At 47.9% G+C, this 17,565-nt stretch overlaps 2 protein-coding genes across 2 annotated transcripts in view; one reads left to right on the top strand and one right to left on the bottom strand.

Moving 5' to 3' along the window:
- Positions 1 to 17,565, top strand: part of S100A1 (S100 calcium binding protein A1) — a 291,017-nt gene that overhangs the window by 185,237 nt on the left and 88,215 nt on the right. The gene's annotated exons all lie outside the window — the stretch shown is intronic.
- Positions 6,499 to 14,593, bottom strand: LOC115077161 (protein S100-G-like). Its single transcript, XM_029579404.1, has 3 exons — positions 14,439 to 14,593; positions 7,306 to 7,464; positions 6,499 to 6,732 (listed from the first exon to the last, which is right to left on the bottom strand). Exons 2-3 carry the CDS (start codon positions 7,444 to 7,446, stop codon positions 6,586 to 6,588), a joined length of 288 nt encoding a protein of 95 aa, XP_029435264.1. The 5' UTR covers positions 7,447 to 7,464; positions 14,439 to 14,593; the 3' UTR covers positions 6,499 to 6,585.

Below are 17,565 nucleotides of genomic sequence, written 5' to 3'. Positions count from 1 at the left end.
GCTTTACCTCGTGTTTTCTTAGCTATCACCCCCAATGCAGAGAGGCGCTGGCTTTACCTCGTGTTTTCTTAGTTATCACCCCCAATGCAGAGAGGCACAGGCTTTACCTCGTGTTTTCTTAGCTATCACATCCCAATGCAGAGAGGCGCCGGCTTTACCTCGTGTTTTCTTAGCTACCACCCCAATGTAGAGAGGCGCTGGCTTTACCTCGTGTTTTCTTAGCTATCACCCCCAATGCAGAGAGGCGCTGGCTTTACCTCGTGTTTTCTTAGCTATCACCCCCAATGCAGAGAGGCGCTGGCTTTACCTCGTGTTTTCTTAGCTATCACCCACAATGCAGAGAGGCGCTGGCTTTACCTCGTGTTTTCTTAGCTATCACCCCCAATGCAGAGAGGCGCTGGCTTTACCTCGTGTTTTCTTAGCTATCACCCCCAATGCAGAGAGGCGCTGGCTTTACCTCGTGTTTTCTTAGCTATCACCCCCAATGCAGGGAGGCGTGGCTGTACCTCGTGTTTTCTTAGCTATCACCCCCCAATGCAGAGAGGCGCTGGCTTTACCTCGTGTTTTCTTAGCTATCACCCCCCAATGCAGAGAGGCGCTGGCTTTACCTCGTGTTTTCTTAGCTATCACCCCCAGTGCAGAGAGGCGCTGGCTTTACCTCGTGTTTTCTTAGCTATCACCCCCAATGCAGAGAGGCGCTGGCTTTACCTCGTGTTTTCTTAGCTATCACCCCCAATGCAGAGAGGCGCTGGCTTTACCTCGTGTTTTCTTAGCTATCACCCCCAATGCAGGGAGGCGCTGGCTTTACCTCGTGTTTTCTTAGCTATCACCCCCAGTGCAGAGAGGCGCTGGCTTTACCTCGTGTTTTCTTAGCTATCACCCCCAATGCAGAGAGGCGCTGGCTTTACCTCGTGTTTTCTTAGCTATCACCCCCAATGCAGAGAGGCGCTGGCTTTATCTCGTGTTTTCTTAGCTATCACATCCCAATGCAGAGAGGCGCTGGCTTTACCTCGTGTTTTCTTAGCTATCACCCCCAATGCAGAGAGACGCGCTGGCTTTACCTCGTGTTTTCTTAGCTATCACCCCCAATGCAGAGAGGCGCTGGCTTTACCTCGTGTTTTCTTAGTTATCACCCCCAATGCAGAGAGGCGCTGGCTTTACCTTGTGTTTTCTTAGCTATCACATCCCAATGCAGAGAAAGGCGCTGGCTTTACCTCGTGTTTTCTTAGCTATCACCCCCAATGCAGAGAGGCGCGCAGGCTTTACCTCGTGTTTTCTTAGCTATCAACCCCAATGCAGAGAGGCGCCGGCTTTACCTCGTGTTTTCTTAGCTACCACCCCAATGTAGAGAGGCGCTGGCTTTACCTCGTGTTTTCTTAGCTATCACCCCCAATGCAGAGAGGCGCTGGCTTTACCTCGTGTTTTCTTAGCTATCACCCCCAATGCAGAGAGGCGCTGGCTTTACCTCGTGTTTTCTTAGCTATCACATCCCAATGCAGAGAGGCACTGGCTTTACCTCGTGTTTTCTTAGCTATCACCCACAATGCAGAGAGGCGCTGGCTTTACCTCGTGTTTTCTTAGCTATCACCCCCAATGCAGAGAGGCGCTGGCTTTACCTCGTGTTTTCTTAGTTATCACCCCCAATGCAGAGAGGCACAGGCTTTACCTCGTGTTTTCTTAGCTATCACATCCCAATGCAGAGAGGCGCCGGCTTTACCTCGTGTTTTCTTAGCTACCACCCCAATGTAGAGAGGCGCTGGCTTTACCTCGTGTTTTCTTAGCTATCACCCCCAATGCAGAGAGGCGCTGGCTTTACCTCGTGTTTTCTTAGCTATCACCCCCAATGCAGAGAGGCGCTGGCTTTACCTCGTGTTTTCTTAGCTATCACCCACAATGCAGAGAGGCGCTGGCTTTACCTCGTGTTTTCTTAGCTATCACCCCCAATGCAGAGAGGCGCTGGCTTTACCTCGTGTTTTCTTAGTTATCACCCCCAATGCAGAGAGGCACAGGCTTTACCTCGTGTTTTCTTAGCTATCACATCCCAATGCAGAGAGGCGCTGGATTTACCTCGTGTTTTCTTAGCTATCACCCCAGAGCAGAGACGCGCTGGCTTTACCTCGTGTTTTCTTAGTTATCACCCCCAATGCAGAGAGGCGCAGGCTTTACCTCGTGTTTTCTTAGCTATCACATCTCAAGGCAGAGAGGCATTGGCTTTACCTCGTGTTTTCTTAGCTATCTCCCCCAATGCAGAGAGGCGCTGGCTTAACCTCGTGTTTTCTTAGCTATCACATCCCAATGCAGAGAGGCGCTGGCTTTACCTTGTGTTTTCTTAGCTATCACATCCCAATGCAGAGAGGCGCTGGCTTTACCTCGCGTTTTCTTAGCTATCACTCCCAATGCAGAGAGGCGCTGGCTTTACCTCGTGTTTTCTTAGCTATCACCCCCAATGCAGAGAGGCGCTAGCTTTATCTCGTGTTTTCTTAGCTATCACCCCCAATGCAGATACGCGCTGGCTTTACCTCGCGTTTTCTTAGCTATCACTCCCAATGCAGAGAGGCGCTGGCTTTACCTCGTGTTTTCTTAGCTATCACCCCCAATGCAGAGAGGCGCTGGCTTTACCTCGTGTTTTCTTAGCTATCACCCCCAATGCAGAGAGGTGCTGGCATTACCTCGTGTTTTCTTAGCTATCAACCCCAATGCAGAGATGCGCTGGCTTTACCTCGTGTTTTCTTAGCTATTACCCCCAATGCAGAGAGGCGCTGGCTTTACCTCGTGTTTTCTTAGCTATCACCCCCAATGCAGAGAGGCGCTGGCTTAACCTCGTGTTTTCTTAGCTATCACCCCCAATGCAGAGAGGCGCTGGCTTTACCTCGTGTTTTCTTAGCTATCACATCCCAATGCAGAGAGGCGCTGGCTTTACCTCGTGTTTTCTTAGCTATCACCCCCAATGCAGAGAGGGGCGCTGGCTTTACCTTGTGCTTTCTTAGCTATCACCCCCAGTGCAGAGAGGGGCGCTGCTTTTACCTCATGTTTTCTTAGCACAAGAAATGTAATTTCTAGTCCAGGTGGAGTTTATTTTTCAGTTTTAAAGTCAGGGACTAGTACATGGAATTTTATGCACAGAAAACATGATTTGTGCAGATAAACCTTGATATGTATATAAATCATGTCTTTTATGCACTAAGTCTCTGCACACTTTTTGTGATTTGTGTACACTTTTAGCTCCTGATGCATTGCCATACCCTTAGCTTACTACATGAGAAGTTAGAAAACTGTTAGCCTGCAGATTTAGAAACTACACTGAATTTCAGCAGTTGTAATGCTCAGCTAATTAAACTGACCCCTTACTCTGCTGAGCAGCATTATTTAGGATTCAGGAAATGGGGAGGCACTGAAATCATCTCCCAAGGGAGACCCTTTAATAACAGGAGGACAGAGACCGTTTGAGAATTCATGGAGTGCTACAGAAATGTTAAGTAGTAGTAGTAGTAGTAGTAGTGGTAGTAATTAGCATCTTCATGTGCAGACTCCCTGCTATTTCTGCAATCCATGCAGCAAGTCAGCCATTTCTCCTGCTCCGCTGATAGCAAGCCATCTCGGTACCCAGCTATGTCCAGGGCTTTCACGCGAGATGTGGATGGGCCTGGACCAAGAGTACAACCCATGGCCGTGCATGTGTCCAAGTCTCTCACCCTAGCTATGTCCAGGGCAGTGCCCAGGGCTTCCTCTGTGGATATGGCAGTACCTAGGTCTTCTCCTTTTATTATCAGGAGCATTTTTCTGGGACTCCATGGGCCAGGAAGCACATGAACTACTAAAATCCACCTGGGAATTCTGGTCTTTAAGCTCCTGAAGTATTTGCCATATGAGACATCAGCACACTATGTGAAACTAAAACCGTATCTGAGATTGGTCCAGCCGTGTCCTGGTCTAGGAAAGCTTCACTGCCTGAGGTCACTGAATCCCATGCACACCCCGTCCCCTCTTTCACTCCATTCCCCCTCCTCCCTCACACACTCCCAGCTCCTGCCTCACCTCATTCCCCCCCTTCACGTCTCCTTCTCCACACCTTACACACTCCCTCCCCTTTGCTTCCTCCCTTCATTTCTCTCCTCCTCACTCATACCTCACTCTCCCCTTGTTTGCTCCATACTCCTCACTCACATTTCACATCCTCCCAGCCCCTCCTTCACTCATTCTCACCTCACCCACTCCCAGGCCTGCCTCACCTCATTCCCCCTTCATCTCTCTTCCTCCACACCATAAACATTCCCTTTCCTCCTTCACTCCATCCCTTCATCTCTCATACCTCAACACTCCCAACCCCTCTATCACTTCCTCCCCTTCATCTCTTCCTCGCTCACACCTTACACACTCCTTCTTCTCACACAATCTTCCCTTCATCTCCCTCTTCTTCCTTCACTTCACACACCCCCAACCCCTCCATCACTCCCTCACCCCTTCAATTTTCATCCTTCTCCCTCATTCACTCCTTCCCCTCCCCATCCCTTAATCTCACCTCACACACTCCCTTCCCCTCCATCTCTCCTCCTCTCTCACATACTCCCAACTCTTCCATAATGCTAGTTCTGTACTCAAAACTGATTTTGAGAGTTTTGGACATGATTTATTACATTTACCAATTAATATTGATTACAAACTATGTTACCGAACCTTATGGCACCTATGTAAACTGATAAGATTTTAGTATCAGAACTTTTATGTGCCTTACTGTAAACCGTTGTGACAGTATCTATCTTAATGACAGTTATAGAAAAGATTTAAAATAAATAAAAATAAAATAACGCCCTCCTCCCTCACACTTCATACACTCCCTTCCCCTCCCTTGCTTCCTCTCTCCTACTCCATCCCACCCACTTCCTCTCTCCTACTCCATCCCACTCACTCTGTTTGTGAGAGTAGTCAGGGCCTGTGGAATTCTACAATAGGGACCAGAATTTTTTGAACCTTGCTCCACCATCACCGGAGACCAAGGCAAGGACAGGGGGCAGGCCCAACCTTCGGAGTAACCTCTCCTCACTGCCCCCTGCAGAAGAGACCAGCAGTCCTGTCATTCTGTACTCCCACTCAATCGCTGCAGGGTAAAACTAAGGCAGTCAGTCCCTGTTCTGCTAGGACAACAGACACAATGGGACTCCTGCCTGAAATCTAATTTGAAGGAGGAGGGGTAAAGCCTTTCCACTTTCTCCAACATGTTTCTCCTATAATGAGCACATCTTTTCCCTTCCTACCAAAGTAAGTTTCCAGCTAAAAAAAAGAATTCGGCCAAGAACATAGTTATCCCCTCTTTGGGCATCTTACTGGGAAGAGTGCACTGGAAGTCAGGCTGAGGTGCGGGAGCAAGCTGGACGCGAGGACAAAGGTCCCAGAGATTCCTGGGTGCAAGAACAGGCCGCTGACCAGCTCCCATCTGCTTTCTGGCTGCAGCTTGGATTCTGAATAGCTGAATAAAGAATAAAATACGGGTAGAAGTTGCTACACTCAACCTCAGCTTATCTCATTCCTCTCTTGAGAAATATATAATATATATATTTTTAAAAATATTCCACCATTTATGACACTTCGAAGTAGATTCCATGCAGGTACACTCTGTTCCCAGAGGATGTAGGGATCTCATGTTCTAAGCATTTTTCCCCCCCATAGACAACAAATGGGAGAAAAGTCTTAGTAAATCAGGCCCTAAGTTTACGGCTGAGACCATGAACAGTGAAGTGACTTGCCAAAGGTTGCAAGGAACACCAGTGGGAGAAGGAGGATTTGAACCCTGGATTCCTCATCCACTGCTCTAACCCCTGGGCGACTCCTCTTCTCCCCATAGATGAGAAATTATAATCACTCAGATCATTCAAGCCAAATCCTAAAGGATGGCGCACCTGTACCCCAGTGGAGCCCTCAGTACTTCAGGCTGGGACACGATTGGTCTGGGCGCATCACAGGGTCCTGCGGGTGGGGGAGGTAATCACTAGGCACCCTCTGATGTGTTTTTTCATGAAATTCCGGATCCCCTGAAATGTTCCCCCACCGTCCAGCTGCGCACAGAAAGCTCCTCAGTCTCAAAAATCTGTGTCAGCCCCTAAACTCATTCATAGCTTTAGTTCTTTCTGATTTGGGGAGCACATGATGGTTACCTTCTACCCAGTCTGAATTCCCAACGCAGACCCTGCCGGTCCCGCGGTGCAAAGCTGAGGCCCGGTCCGATGGGGGTTTGCTGCAGAGTGAGGCTTTGGAAGAGAGCGGGGGTGGGGGGGGGGGGTGCTGGTCACACATGGGAGAGGCTGGCTAGGGATATTTCAAAGCTGTCGGCCACACATGTTTGACTGCCTGCAGAAGACCATTCCACCTCCTTTTTGCCCTTAGCTGGGGAGAGCAGCCCATGCTAAGAAATCTACCATTATCGACCTGAGCCTGCCTTCCGTGGACACTCGCTTCTCTCTCCTTTCCACTTAAGTCCAGAAGTAAGCAGAACATACAACACCAGAAAAAAAAGAGAACCTTTTATTTAGATATAACCTCAGCCCGATGGACAGCCAGCCGGCACAGGGAGGTGGGGAATCTGCAGCCGATTCATTTCTTCTCGCTCTTGATTTCCTTTATTGCCATAGTCAGGAAACAGAGGAAAAGCACAAATTCCTTGAAGGTCACTTCCTTGTCCCCATCTAGGTCCATGTCCCCCAGGATTCCTGTCAGGATGGCCTCAGACTTGGTATCTTTCTGTGAGAGGGTCAGGAGAGAGAGACACACAACAGAGCAGCTTATGAGAAGAAACCCAGAGGGAAGCTAAAAACAGTCATCAGCTGTTGGCGCTGAGCTAGCCTTTGTGGTATTAAAGACATGGACAGCAAGTGGAGCTGTAAAAATCTAAGGCCCCTCTGGTCTTAAGATTTTGGGCAGCACCACTAGACACCGGATGGGCCCTCACCACCTCTCCTGTCTTGCGTGGGTCCCGTGGATTTTCCTCTTCCTGGTTTCTGGAGTTTAGGATTACGCTTTCTTAGGTATGGAAACAGTCTGTGTGGAATGCTAACCTTGACTTTGTGTTTATCACCTCCATCACCCCCAGCTGTCTGTCATATGAACCTCACCAGGAGGAGAGCATCATTTGCCACATATGCATGGGATATGCCCTTGGAGACAGGCACCCGGACCACAGACTTCTCTTTTAATCTACAGTCTTTATTTATTAATCATACTTATAACCCGCCCTATAACGGTCAGGCTAAAAGCAAAGACAGTCATTCTCTGGCAGGAAGGGCTGCTGATTGGACGTGTGCTGGGCCTACTTACGCAGAGGCTGGGGAACTCATTCCTGGCCAGGGCGCAGAGTTCATTGGGGCTCAGGGTCCCCTTGTCACCCTCGCTCCGAGCATATTTGTCGAATGTCTGTATCAAGTTGTTGATCACCGTTTCCAGGTTACAGGAGGCCATATTGTGAGGGGTTTAGACCTGGAAAGTAGAGAAGCGGGAAAGAGAAAAACACAGGTATTGTATCCACATGGTACAAAGAATAAGGAGGAATTTGGGAGTGGGCCGGCTTGTCCTTGCTGAATGCTGTCTCCATTCTCTCCCCACAGCCCCAGGGTCTATGCAAGCAGGTTCTGCAGGTTCTATTTTTTTTTTTTTTTTACAACTAATTTGATTCTGATGGAACAAAAGAAAACCTCATCCTGCCCCTGGGGTGGGGCGTATGTTTCCTTTGTTCAGAGCCAGCTCCTGAAATGCATCAAGCCAATGTCAGGACAGTGCCAGGACTCTCACTAGCTACGGACAGACCACCCCGCACAACCCATCACTGTCCAGCTGAACTTAGAGCATCAAAAAAATCCATATTTTGTCTTTGATTCTAGAAACATCATTCATAAGGCAAATTAAAAAAGGCCAGTGGTTAAAAAATATTGACACTTTACAACAGCAAGCTCAGAATCAGAAAGTTTCTGGCCTTGGACCCTCTGCAGCAGTTTAAGATAAAATTTCATTTGAATAGATTCTACTTTGTCGTAATTTGGTGAAGCACTGACAACACAGGGCAAAAACATGCAGAAAGCCTGAGACTCAGTGTCAAGCGGTTGCCCACGAATTTTACATTCCAGGACAGGGCTATTTCTTCCATTAGGAAAATACGAGCACAGCAATTCTGGGGACGGCACCAGGGACCTCCTCGGGCGTGCGTAAACAGAGCTTTCCCCATGACTCTCTCTGGTTAGTTTCACAACAAATCTTCCCTCCTGCAACTATTTAAATAATCGCCATCATAATAGGCCCTACCGGTGGTTAACCTTCATGGCCTTTTCAATAACCCATATAGCGTTTTTATATACACCAGGGTGAGGGTTTTTTTGTATAATTAAAACTTCTCAATATGAAGCCCAAGACCCGTCATTGATTGATAAGGCAATGAAGGTTAACAAGTAGTACTTATGGCAATTATTTAAACTGTTGCATGAGGGAAGGTTTGTTGTGAAACATGGATTCTTTCTTCCTTCACGCTCGTTTGCCTGTCTTGTTATTTTGGGTATCTATTTGGTTAGGGCCAGAATCTTGAGCAGAACAGTCCTTTGCTACCTGCTTCAGTTCTTCCCCTGCCATGCAGACAAGAGCATAGAACAGAGCAAGGAAGAGCCACTCTGCTCCCCATGTCAACTCTTCCTACCGGTCACCAATTTCCATTTAGATTTAGAAAATATTTTAGTATGGAGTTAATTCTGTTGACAAAGTGTGGACACTATCAGGAGAGGGCTTGATCTTGGGGCAGAAAATGCAAAGGTGCTACTCGATGTGACAGTGGCTTTTGATGCGCTGAACCATTCGATTTTGTTATCACGCCTGAATCAGATTGGAATCTCAATAACAGATCTTAGTTTGTCCTTTTTTTTGTTTGATTGGTGTCAATGATTATCCGTCACCTCAAATCACTCAGACTGGCACAGCGTGCTGAACGGACCATCACAGAGATCAACCTTATCGTCAGTTCTATTCAACATCTACACATCCCCATTGTGCACACGCTGTTGCTCAATCTGGGTGGTCAGTACAACAAACATGGCTGTCACACAATTGGCTGGCTCTGAACGTGGAGTAACTCTGGGTACAGATCTACTCATCATTCATGCAAATAACACCGGCTTGTTAGGAGTGACATCACAACTTTACAATCCTCAGCGAACACTAAGATCTCAAAATAAAGGACTACTGACTCTTCCCACAACAAGGAGTACACATCTAAGGCTTTGCCAGGTTCTTATGGTCTGGATTGGCCACTGTTGGAAATAGGATGCTGAGCTTGATGGACCTTTGGTCTGACCCGGTATGGCATTTTCTTATGGCAAATAAGAGATCGAGTGTTTTCCATAGTGGGCTCTGGAATTCAATGCCCGAGACATTACGTATTTTACCAGATTGAAAGAGATTTAAATGTTAATATGGAAGAGAAATTTTGACTTGATAGATAAATACCTGCCTCTGCACGCCGTCTCTGTAACCAATCCCTTTTGTCTATTCGTTGGAGTACCATTATAAATGTCACTTTGTAAACCGTTGTGATCTATAAATGGAACGGCGGTATTTAAAAAGCCTAAATAAATAAATCTATGAAACCTCATGTAAAATCAGTAGTAAAGGCTTCACTTTTCAAATTACAGATGTTGCAAAGATAGAGGCCTTTACTCCCAGATGAGGGATTCTGCTCGGCGCTTCAGGCGCTGATATTGACAAGTATGGATTACAGCAATTCGCTACTGCCTGGTCTCCTCACAGCGATGATCTGAGCCCTACAAAACGGGGCAGCAAAGATACTCACAGGTGCAACCCCAGCGCTTAAAGCTACCAGCACAGTGGAGAGGGAAATATAATTCAGAAATTATTAAATAATGGCACGCAATACAATTACCAATGGACACAGATGTATTATGGTTTGACAATATGCGGGGGGGGGGGGGGTGGCTTTAGGTAAAGAGATTTATGCGGCTTTGGATTTGGAAGATCTTATTATTGGCTAAAAACTCTATTTTACAGCAATGAGTGGGAAAGGACTCCCCGTCTGTAATGCAATGGAAAAATCAAATCCATCTTGAGAAGAGACGGCTGAGGGGGGATAAGATAGAGGTGTTTAAAATCATGAGAGGGCTAGAACAGGTAGATGTGAATCGGTTATTTACTCTTTCGGATAATAGATTAGGAGGCACTCCATGAAGTTAGCATGGGGCACATTTAAAACTAATCGGAGAAGTTCTTTTTTACTCAACGCACAATTAAACTCTGGAATTTGTTGCCAGAGGATGTGGTTAGTGCAGTTAGAATAGCTGTGTTTAAAAAAGGATTGGATAAGTTCTTGGAGGAGAAGTCCATTACCTGCTATTAAGTTCACTTAGAGAATAGCCACTGCCATTAGCAATGGTTACATGGAATAGACTTAGTTTTTGGGTACTTGCCAGGTTCTTATGGCCTGGATTGGCCACTGTTGGAAACAGGATGCTGGGCTTGATGGACCCTTGGTCTGACCCAGTATGGCATGTTCTTATGTGTGAATGAGAAATACGTAGAAAAAACGGACGCCACCGGAAAGCATAGCTCCTTTCTGTTAATATGGGATGCTTACTTGCAGTGTAGTCACATCAAGCCAGGAGCCTCATTTTGAATGACTTCTGATTACGGTCACCATATATGGGCTAAAAAGATGTTGGATGGGGGGGGGGGGTAAGGGGAGGAGGGAGGGTGACAAGGTGGGGGCACGCTACGGTACATGTTACTTTACGCGGGCACTGGAAAGCATCCAATGAATCCCATCCTGCTTCTGTGATTATTTTTTTCTTTATGACTTGTACCTGTTTCTGAAATAAATAAGAAATGCAAACAAACAACGGCGTGCACGTTCCATGGTTAAGGGATCAGGTGCGATCAAAGGGGCAGACTACTCCTAGAGGTGCCACTGCTTGGATGCGCATAAACTGCACCTTCTCGGTGGCAGGGCCATCATTCTGGAAACACGCTGCCAAAGTTTGTACAAAACTAAGCGATTTAAGAATGCCTTAAAAACACTTCTTTTTAAGGAAACTTTTGGGGAAGGATTAATAAGGGAAATGTACAGATGCAGGAGGGATGATAATGTGTGCTTAACATGCATTGTTTATGCTATCGTGAGTTATGTGATTATTTGATTTGTTTTATGTTGTTTTTATAGTATTATGTTGTGTATTTGTCGCTGATGTTGGTAACTTGTCTTTTAATATACTTTTATTTTTATTTATTTATTTATTTCTTTTATATACCGACATTCAATCGAGATATCACATCGGTTTCCAGATAACCAAGAGAATAGGGCGTAGTCCGCCCTATTTTACATTATAACATGGTAACCAAAAAAAAAAAAAAAAAAAAAAAACAATCATAACATATATTTTAATTCATGCTGGCACTATGTAGGTTGTTGTTTAGAATGTCTTATGAATATTTTAATGTAATCCGCAGTGAACTGTGCAACAAGCAGAATATAAATCAAATAAATAAATATCATTCAGGGACAGAAAGGGAGGGGTGAGCCTGCAGCAGACACTGCAAAGCATAGAATAGTCACTTTGTTCTCAAATCCAACCCCTCTCCTCTGATCTGCAGGGAAGAGGATCAGGCTGGCGGTTCAGTTTTTGTCTGCATATTTCTATTTTGAGTTTGTGGTCATTTAACCTAAATTTGCTGAGGGTCTTTCTGTGTTCTACATGTCTGACTGACTGCTGATTTGTAGTTTCTGAATAGGAATCTGTAGCAGTCTGGCTTTTCCGTTTAGGGCAAGGTGGAATATTTCCATTGTTGCCTTTTCATACAGGCCGATACAGTATAGTGCGCTCCAGTCCCAAAAGTTAAAAATAGTTTAAAATTTTTTTAAATCTGCTCGTGGGTTGAAAACCAGACGCTCAATTTTGCCGGCGTCCGGTTTCCGAACCTGTGGCTGTCAGTGGGTTTGAGGACAGGCGCCGGCAAAATTGAGCGTCGGCTGTCAAATTCGCTGACAGGCGCCGCTGTCAAAAAAGAAGCGCTAGGGACGCACTAGTGTCCCTGTTGCCTCTTTTTACCGCAGGCCCTAATTTGAATTTTTTTTTTTTACTGAATCACGCGCACAGGAGAGTGGGCGCTCGCCCACTCTCCCGTGACTTTTACTGTATCGGCCTGATAGGTAGGGTTACTGCTGTTTGAGTTCTGAGCGTTAGGACCGTTTTGATATGCCAAGTTTGCTACATAGGTTCTGTATGATTTTTTTCTAGAGGGTTTTGTGTTACTTTATGAAATGTTTAGTAATGGTGGAAATTTGTGTCCCTATTATTGAGATGACCACAGAATTGTAATTTTTTGTGTGTGTTGTGAATTGTAAGGGGAAGCATCTTAGTTCAGGCCAGCCAAACATTTCAGAGAATTTTCTTTTTTTTTTTTTTGCAGTCTGCCCCCAAAAATCAGATGATACATTCATCAGACACTGGGACATGATTTCTGAAATGTATTTGGAGTGTGTGTAGATAGATAAACATAGTAAATTAAAGCAAATAAGGACCAAAATACTAAAATAGTCCATCCAGTCTGCCCAGCAAGGTTGTAATTTCTACTCTGTGCAGGTTACCTTAAGGGTAGGGAGGCCCCATCCAAGCCATAAAAGCAGGTGACGGCCAGACCTCTCCCTCCCAGTATTACTTGCTCCCTTTTTTTTTTTTTGTGTGATGCAGAGGGCATGCTGTGGCCATCAAAGCACAGGAGTGGACTGCCCCTACCCTACCCGCCATCAAGAGAGAACTTGAATCAGACTTTGTTGGGATAATGTAAACAGCCATGTGTTTCCTTGTAAGATCTGCCCAGATGGAGCTCATGAATGCTCATGGTTGGTTGTAACTGCTGTTCCGTGCAGGTTACCTTCCTGCAGAAATGTTTCACCAAAAGTTATCTCAGGTTACCCCGCTTCTTCATTTCCATCTTCTAGCCACTACCCTACTGCCTTTTGAATATTGCGTGTGTGTGTGTGTGTGTGTGTGATATTTACAAGTATGAGAAACTGATTGTACATATGTATACAAAAGCCAATTTTCAAAGGATTTAGGGTCCTAAATTTTGGAGCTAGGATTCTAAATTGGTCCTAATGAAAATGTACTAGGGCTGAGTGTGTAACTTCAGGCTCGTAGTTTCATTTGGCTCCTAAATTTAGGCACCTAAGAAGTGGGTGGCTACAGGGACAGAAACAAAGCTGGGAGCTTAGCACTGATTTTCAGAACTAGGAACCGAAATTAGAATCCTAAAGCTAGGCAAATGGATCCTAAATGCATGTGAATTTTCAGCTGAAAACATAGGCACCTAAGTTTGGATCCTAACTGTAGGGGCTCAGGTTTTTGGGGGTTTTTTGCCTATGGGCCTCATAGAAGTACCACAGATGCATCTGAAACAAGGTTTGGAGTATGATGTTTTTACAGGGGGTGCGGTGAGGTCATCCTGACTGTTTAATTATGGAAATCTGAGGGGGAGGCAGAAGGTTCAGAGGAAATCTCAGGTGAGCAGGAAGGCTGTGTGGAGCCTTAACCCCACTTTTCCATTCTAAGTACTGCAGCGCTGTGCAGGAGCGTCTCTCTTGCACCTTCTTCTCTGTTCATGTTTCCCTGCCTGAAGGTGCAGGAAATGTAATCCATTTGAAAACGCTGCACCTACACACTGACCTGTCAGCTTTTGGTACAATTTTTGCCGGAGGTACAGCTAGTTAGTTACAAAGGAAATCAGAGCTGCAAGTCCATGCAAGCAAGGACAAGAGTAGAAAATTCCCGGGCACTAGATTGCCTAGAATGGCATCTTGTGCCTGCTGCAGCCTGGGGTCGCTCTCTACCTACCTACCTGCCTGGAAGAAAAACTGAAGGAAAGAGAAAAATTTAAAAAAATAATAATAATGATAATAAATACAAGAAGAAAAATCTAAGCCCCAAAACCAAAGTGTCCAGCCCCAGAAGTAAGGGAGCCTGCTCTCCGGGAGGCAGCCATGCCCGCAGATGCGGACATCTTAGGACCCCCAACCGGAAAGTGATCCGGGACTCGGGCGCAGAAAAGAGCAAGAGGCAGGGGGCTACCAGTGCTGGAAAGCGCTTTCCGCCCCTGCAGCGGGATAGGGCAGGGCGTGGCCCCTGGCGGAGGGCTGTGGCTGGAGAAGGGATCGGCGCGCCCTTCTTCAGGTCAGACGAGGAACGCTGCTCCAGACCCGTAATAAAAGGCGCACCTTAGGGCAGGGGGGGTTTATTTAACCTTCGATGCCGGGGTGCCGCGCAGAGGGAACAGGAGCTGGAACGCTGCCCCCCTGCGGCTCAGGCGAAGACTCGCAGCTGGTTTAAGGCGGAAAGAGCGGCTGCATGTCCCATCCCCTTCTGTCTGCTTAAACCCCCAACGCCAGAAAGAAAGCAAGGGAAACTTACCAGGAGCAGGAGCAAAGCCGCGGTGGGAGGGCCAGGGCCCGCGCTCCTTCACTTATAGCCTCCGGCAGCCCCGGCCCTCCCCCTCCTGGCCCTAGCCCAGGACTGAACGGCGAGGGAAAGGCTCGGAACGTCGTCAGAGCTAACGAGGGATCTGCTTTCCCGGAGTCTGCAGGGACCGGGGCTTGGGGGCGGTCCTGCAGATCGGGGGCACCTGCACGGGGGGAGAGGATGGAAACTTGCAAAGGGGAAAGATTCCAGGACTTTGTCCGGCTACATTCGGCGTCCCCACCCTCTTCTCTCTTTCTGCGGCTACGTGCCAAAGTTTGAGGTTATCTGGATAATGTTCGGAAACGGCTAAATGTATCTGCCATGGGCTAATTATTACATAATACCCGGCTAACCTCACACCCTCCCTAGCCTCTGCTCGACTACGGTATTTCTCACAGGACAAGCAGGATGGTAGTCCTCACAAATGGGTGACATCGAGGATGGAGCCCTGTACGGAAAACCTTTCTGTCAAAGTTTCAACAAGCTTTGACTGACACTGGCACACTGGGTGCACTGAGCATGCCCAGCCTGCAATTATCCCTGTGAGCCACAGGTGTCTCCCTCAGTCTTCTTTTTTCCGCTCTGCAGTCAGCATAGCGGTTGGAGCTCTGTGAGGATTTTTTAACTAATTACCTCATGGAAACACTTAACTTTTCACTTCAAAAAACACTTTTCCCTGCACAGGTCTCCCTCCGCGTACGTTTTTACGACGCTCGGTGAGTACTAATTCTTATTTTTCGGTCGGTTCCTGTCACTATCTTAAGGCTGTTAACTGACTGAAGCCTTCCCTTCCCCCATTTTTCAGTTAGCTTTAAACAGCTTGCGAGTGTCTCTGTGACACTCTGCTTGCTTATGCTAGTGGGGTAGGGATTTTTTCCTTAACTTTAGGACCTCTGTAGCTTCAAGTCCTTCGTTCCCTGGTACCCTCACGCAGTCGATACCCTATCGCTACACCGGGACCCTCCTAAACCGCCCTGGGCTTTTATATGTCATCAGCGCCCCTCCCCCCACGGTGCCCTGATGCCTTTATCCATGTTTTTTGCTTTTCAGTGCTACCAGGCTTTTTCCTCCTACGCACTGTTTTTTTTTTCCTTGGGCTTCCTCGGTGCCGTCCCTACCCGGATGCATGCCATTGACGCACACGCTGTTAGTCACTGCCATGCATACTCGGGTCGCCGCCACCGCTGCCCGAGACACTTTTTAACGATCCCAGGGTCACTTCATCGATGCCACCCCCCCCCCTTTTGGGGATGCCATCGATGCCCCATCCTCCCCACCGATGTCCAGCCCTTTCCATCGGGGGGCATCGGTGCCACATCGATTCGTCGGTGGGCATCGATGCCGGATGGTCCCCATCGGTGGACATCGGTGCCGGATGGTCCCCATCGGTGGACATCGGTGCCGGATGGCTTGTCCGTCGATGGCATTGGTGCCGGATGGCCGTCCGTCGATGGCATCGGTGCCGGGTCCTTTTGCATCGATGGACACCGATGCCCAGGTGTTTCATCCATGGGCATCTATGTTAGAATGCATCCATCGAGGGCAGTCGATGCCAGGCTGCTCCCATCGGTGAAATTCGATGCCCAGGTGGATCCCATCGGTGGATATCCATGCCGGCTCGATTCCATGGATGGGCGTTGATGCCAATGCCAGCCTTATGGCTGGCATCGATGCCCATGCCGATTCCAGGACTGGCGTTGATGCCGGGATGGAATTCATCGACTGGGAGATCCATGCCATCGATTCCATACGTGTCCATATCGATGCCACCGACACACGTGTCTGGGGCACCGATGCCATGTACACTTGGAAATCTGAGTCTGTCCAAATCGATACCGTCAACGTCTGTGGCCCTATAGTTGATGCCCGTGGCCATGCCACAAACGGCATAAATGCCCGCCTCCATGCATCGATGCCCTCGACACCTCCGTTTTCCTTCGGTGTCCTTGACGCCCTATTGATTCGACTCAGTCGATGCCAGTATCTTTTTCAATAACGGCAATGTTTTTCGATTATTCGATTCCACATCGTTTCAAAGATACCTATGCCACTGCTGTCAGTGCCCGTCACTGTCATCATTCTCCTGGCCAGTCATCGACGATTTTTCATACCCATTTTGATGATATCCTCGAAGCCCCTTAGGTTGCCTTCAATATCGTCAATACCGACATAGCACCGCCACATAATACCCTCGCCTCCTCACATTGCTCCACGCTTTGGGTTCTTTTTTAAGCCCCGTATTAGCTTAAGACACTCCATTGTGTCAGGAGCAGAGCAGGCGTGCTGACAGTTCGTCATCGATCGCCTTCCAGGACGACGAGGGCTTCCATCTCGGCGCTGGGGAAAGACCGGGCCGAGCACCGTGGCACCCATCATCGCCGACATCGTGATCGTCCGCCGCTGACGCCATCCAGCACATCGGTGCCATCCTTCTCCAGGCTGGACAACGCTCGGGCAGAGCGACATCACCACTGCCATCAGCACTGTTCCTACAGTTTTGGCAGTCCTTGGTGATCCAGAACTTCCGGATCCAGGTCCGACAGCTTCTGCATTGGCGTCACGACACATCGAGCCGCTGTGACGAGGGAGGGAACATGAGTTCCGTTAGGGCTCCTCTGTTCCTGGCGTGCCCCACCGTCAAGTGGTGTGGGACTATGGCCATCTGTTACACTTAGCAGTCTAAACGCCACTCACGCCTGGCCTGTCTCCTCTGTACCTGTGCCACCATACCGGGTTTCAGAGCGAGATGGACGTTTACGTCCCCGGCCTTACCCTCGAGGACTCCGGAGACCGTCGGGGTCAACAATCTTCACCGGCTCGTCTTGCGGCGATCCACGTCGGATGGTAAGTACCCGCTTCGGCGGCATTCCCATAGAGTTGTGTTCTCCCATTCGGACCGTGGTTCGAAAAGTTCTGGGTCATGTGCCTTTTAGAACTGTATTAGTGTCACATATCACTATGTTAGCTATGTTAGCCACAATATCAGGAGAACCCCTCTATCTTCTTGGGATTGCAGCAGGGCTTCTTCTCTTGTCAGTAACAAGTCCCTGTGCCGACCAATGCTCTGACTCTTGGTTCC

Source organism: Rhinatrema bivittatum, chromosome 16 (genome assembly GCF_901001135.1).
Source record: "Rhinatrema bivittatum chromosome 16, aRhiBiv1.1, whole genome shotgun sequence".
Taxonomy (NCBI): Eukaryota; Metazoa; Chordata; class Amphibia; order Gymnophiona; family Rhinatrematidae; genus Rhinatrema; species Rhinatrema bivittatum.
This window is presented reverse-complemented; position numbering and strand designations above follow the sequence as displayed.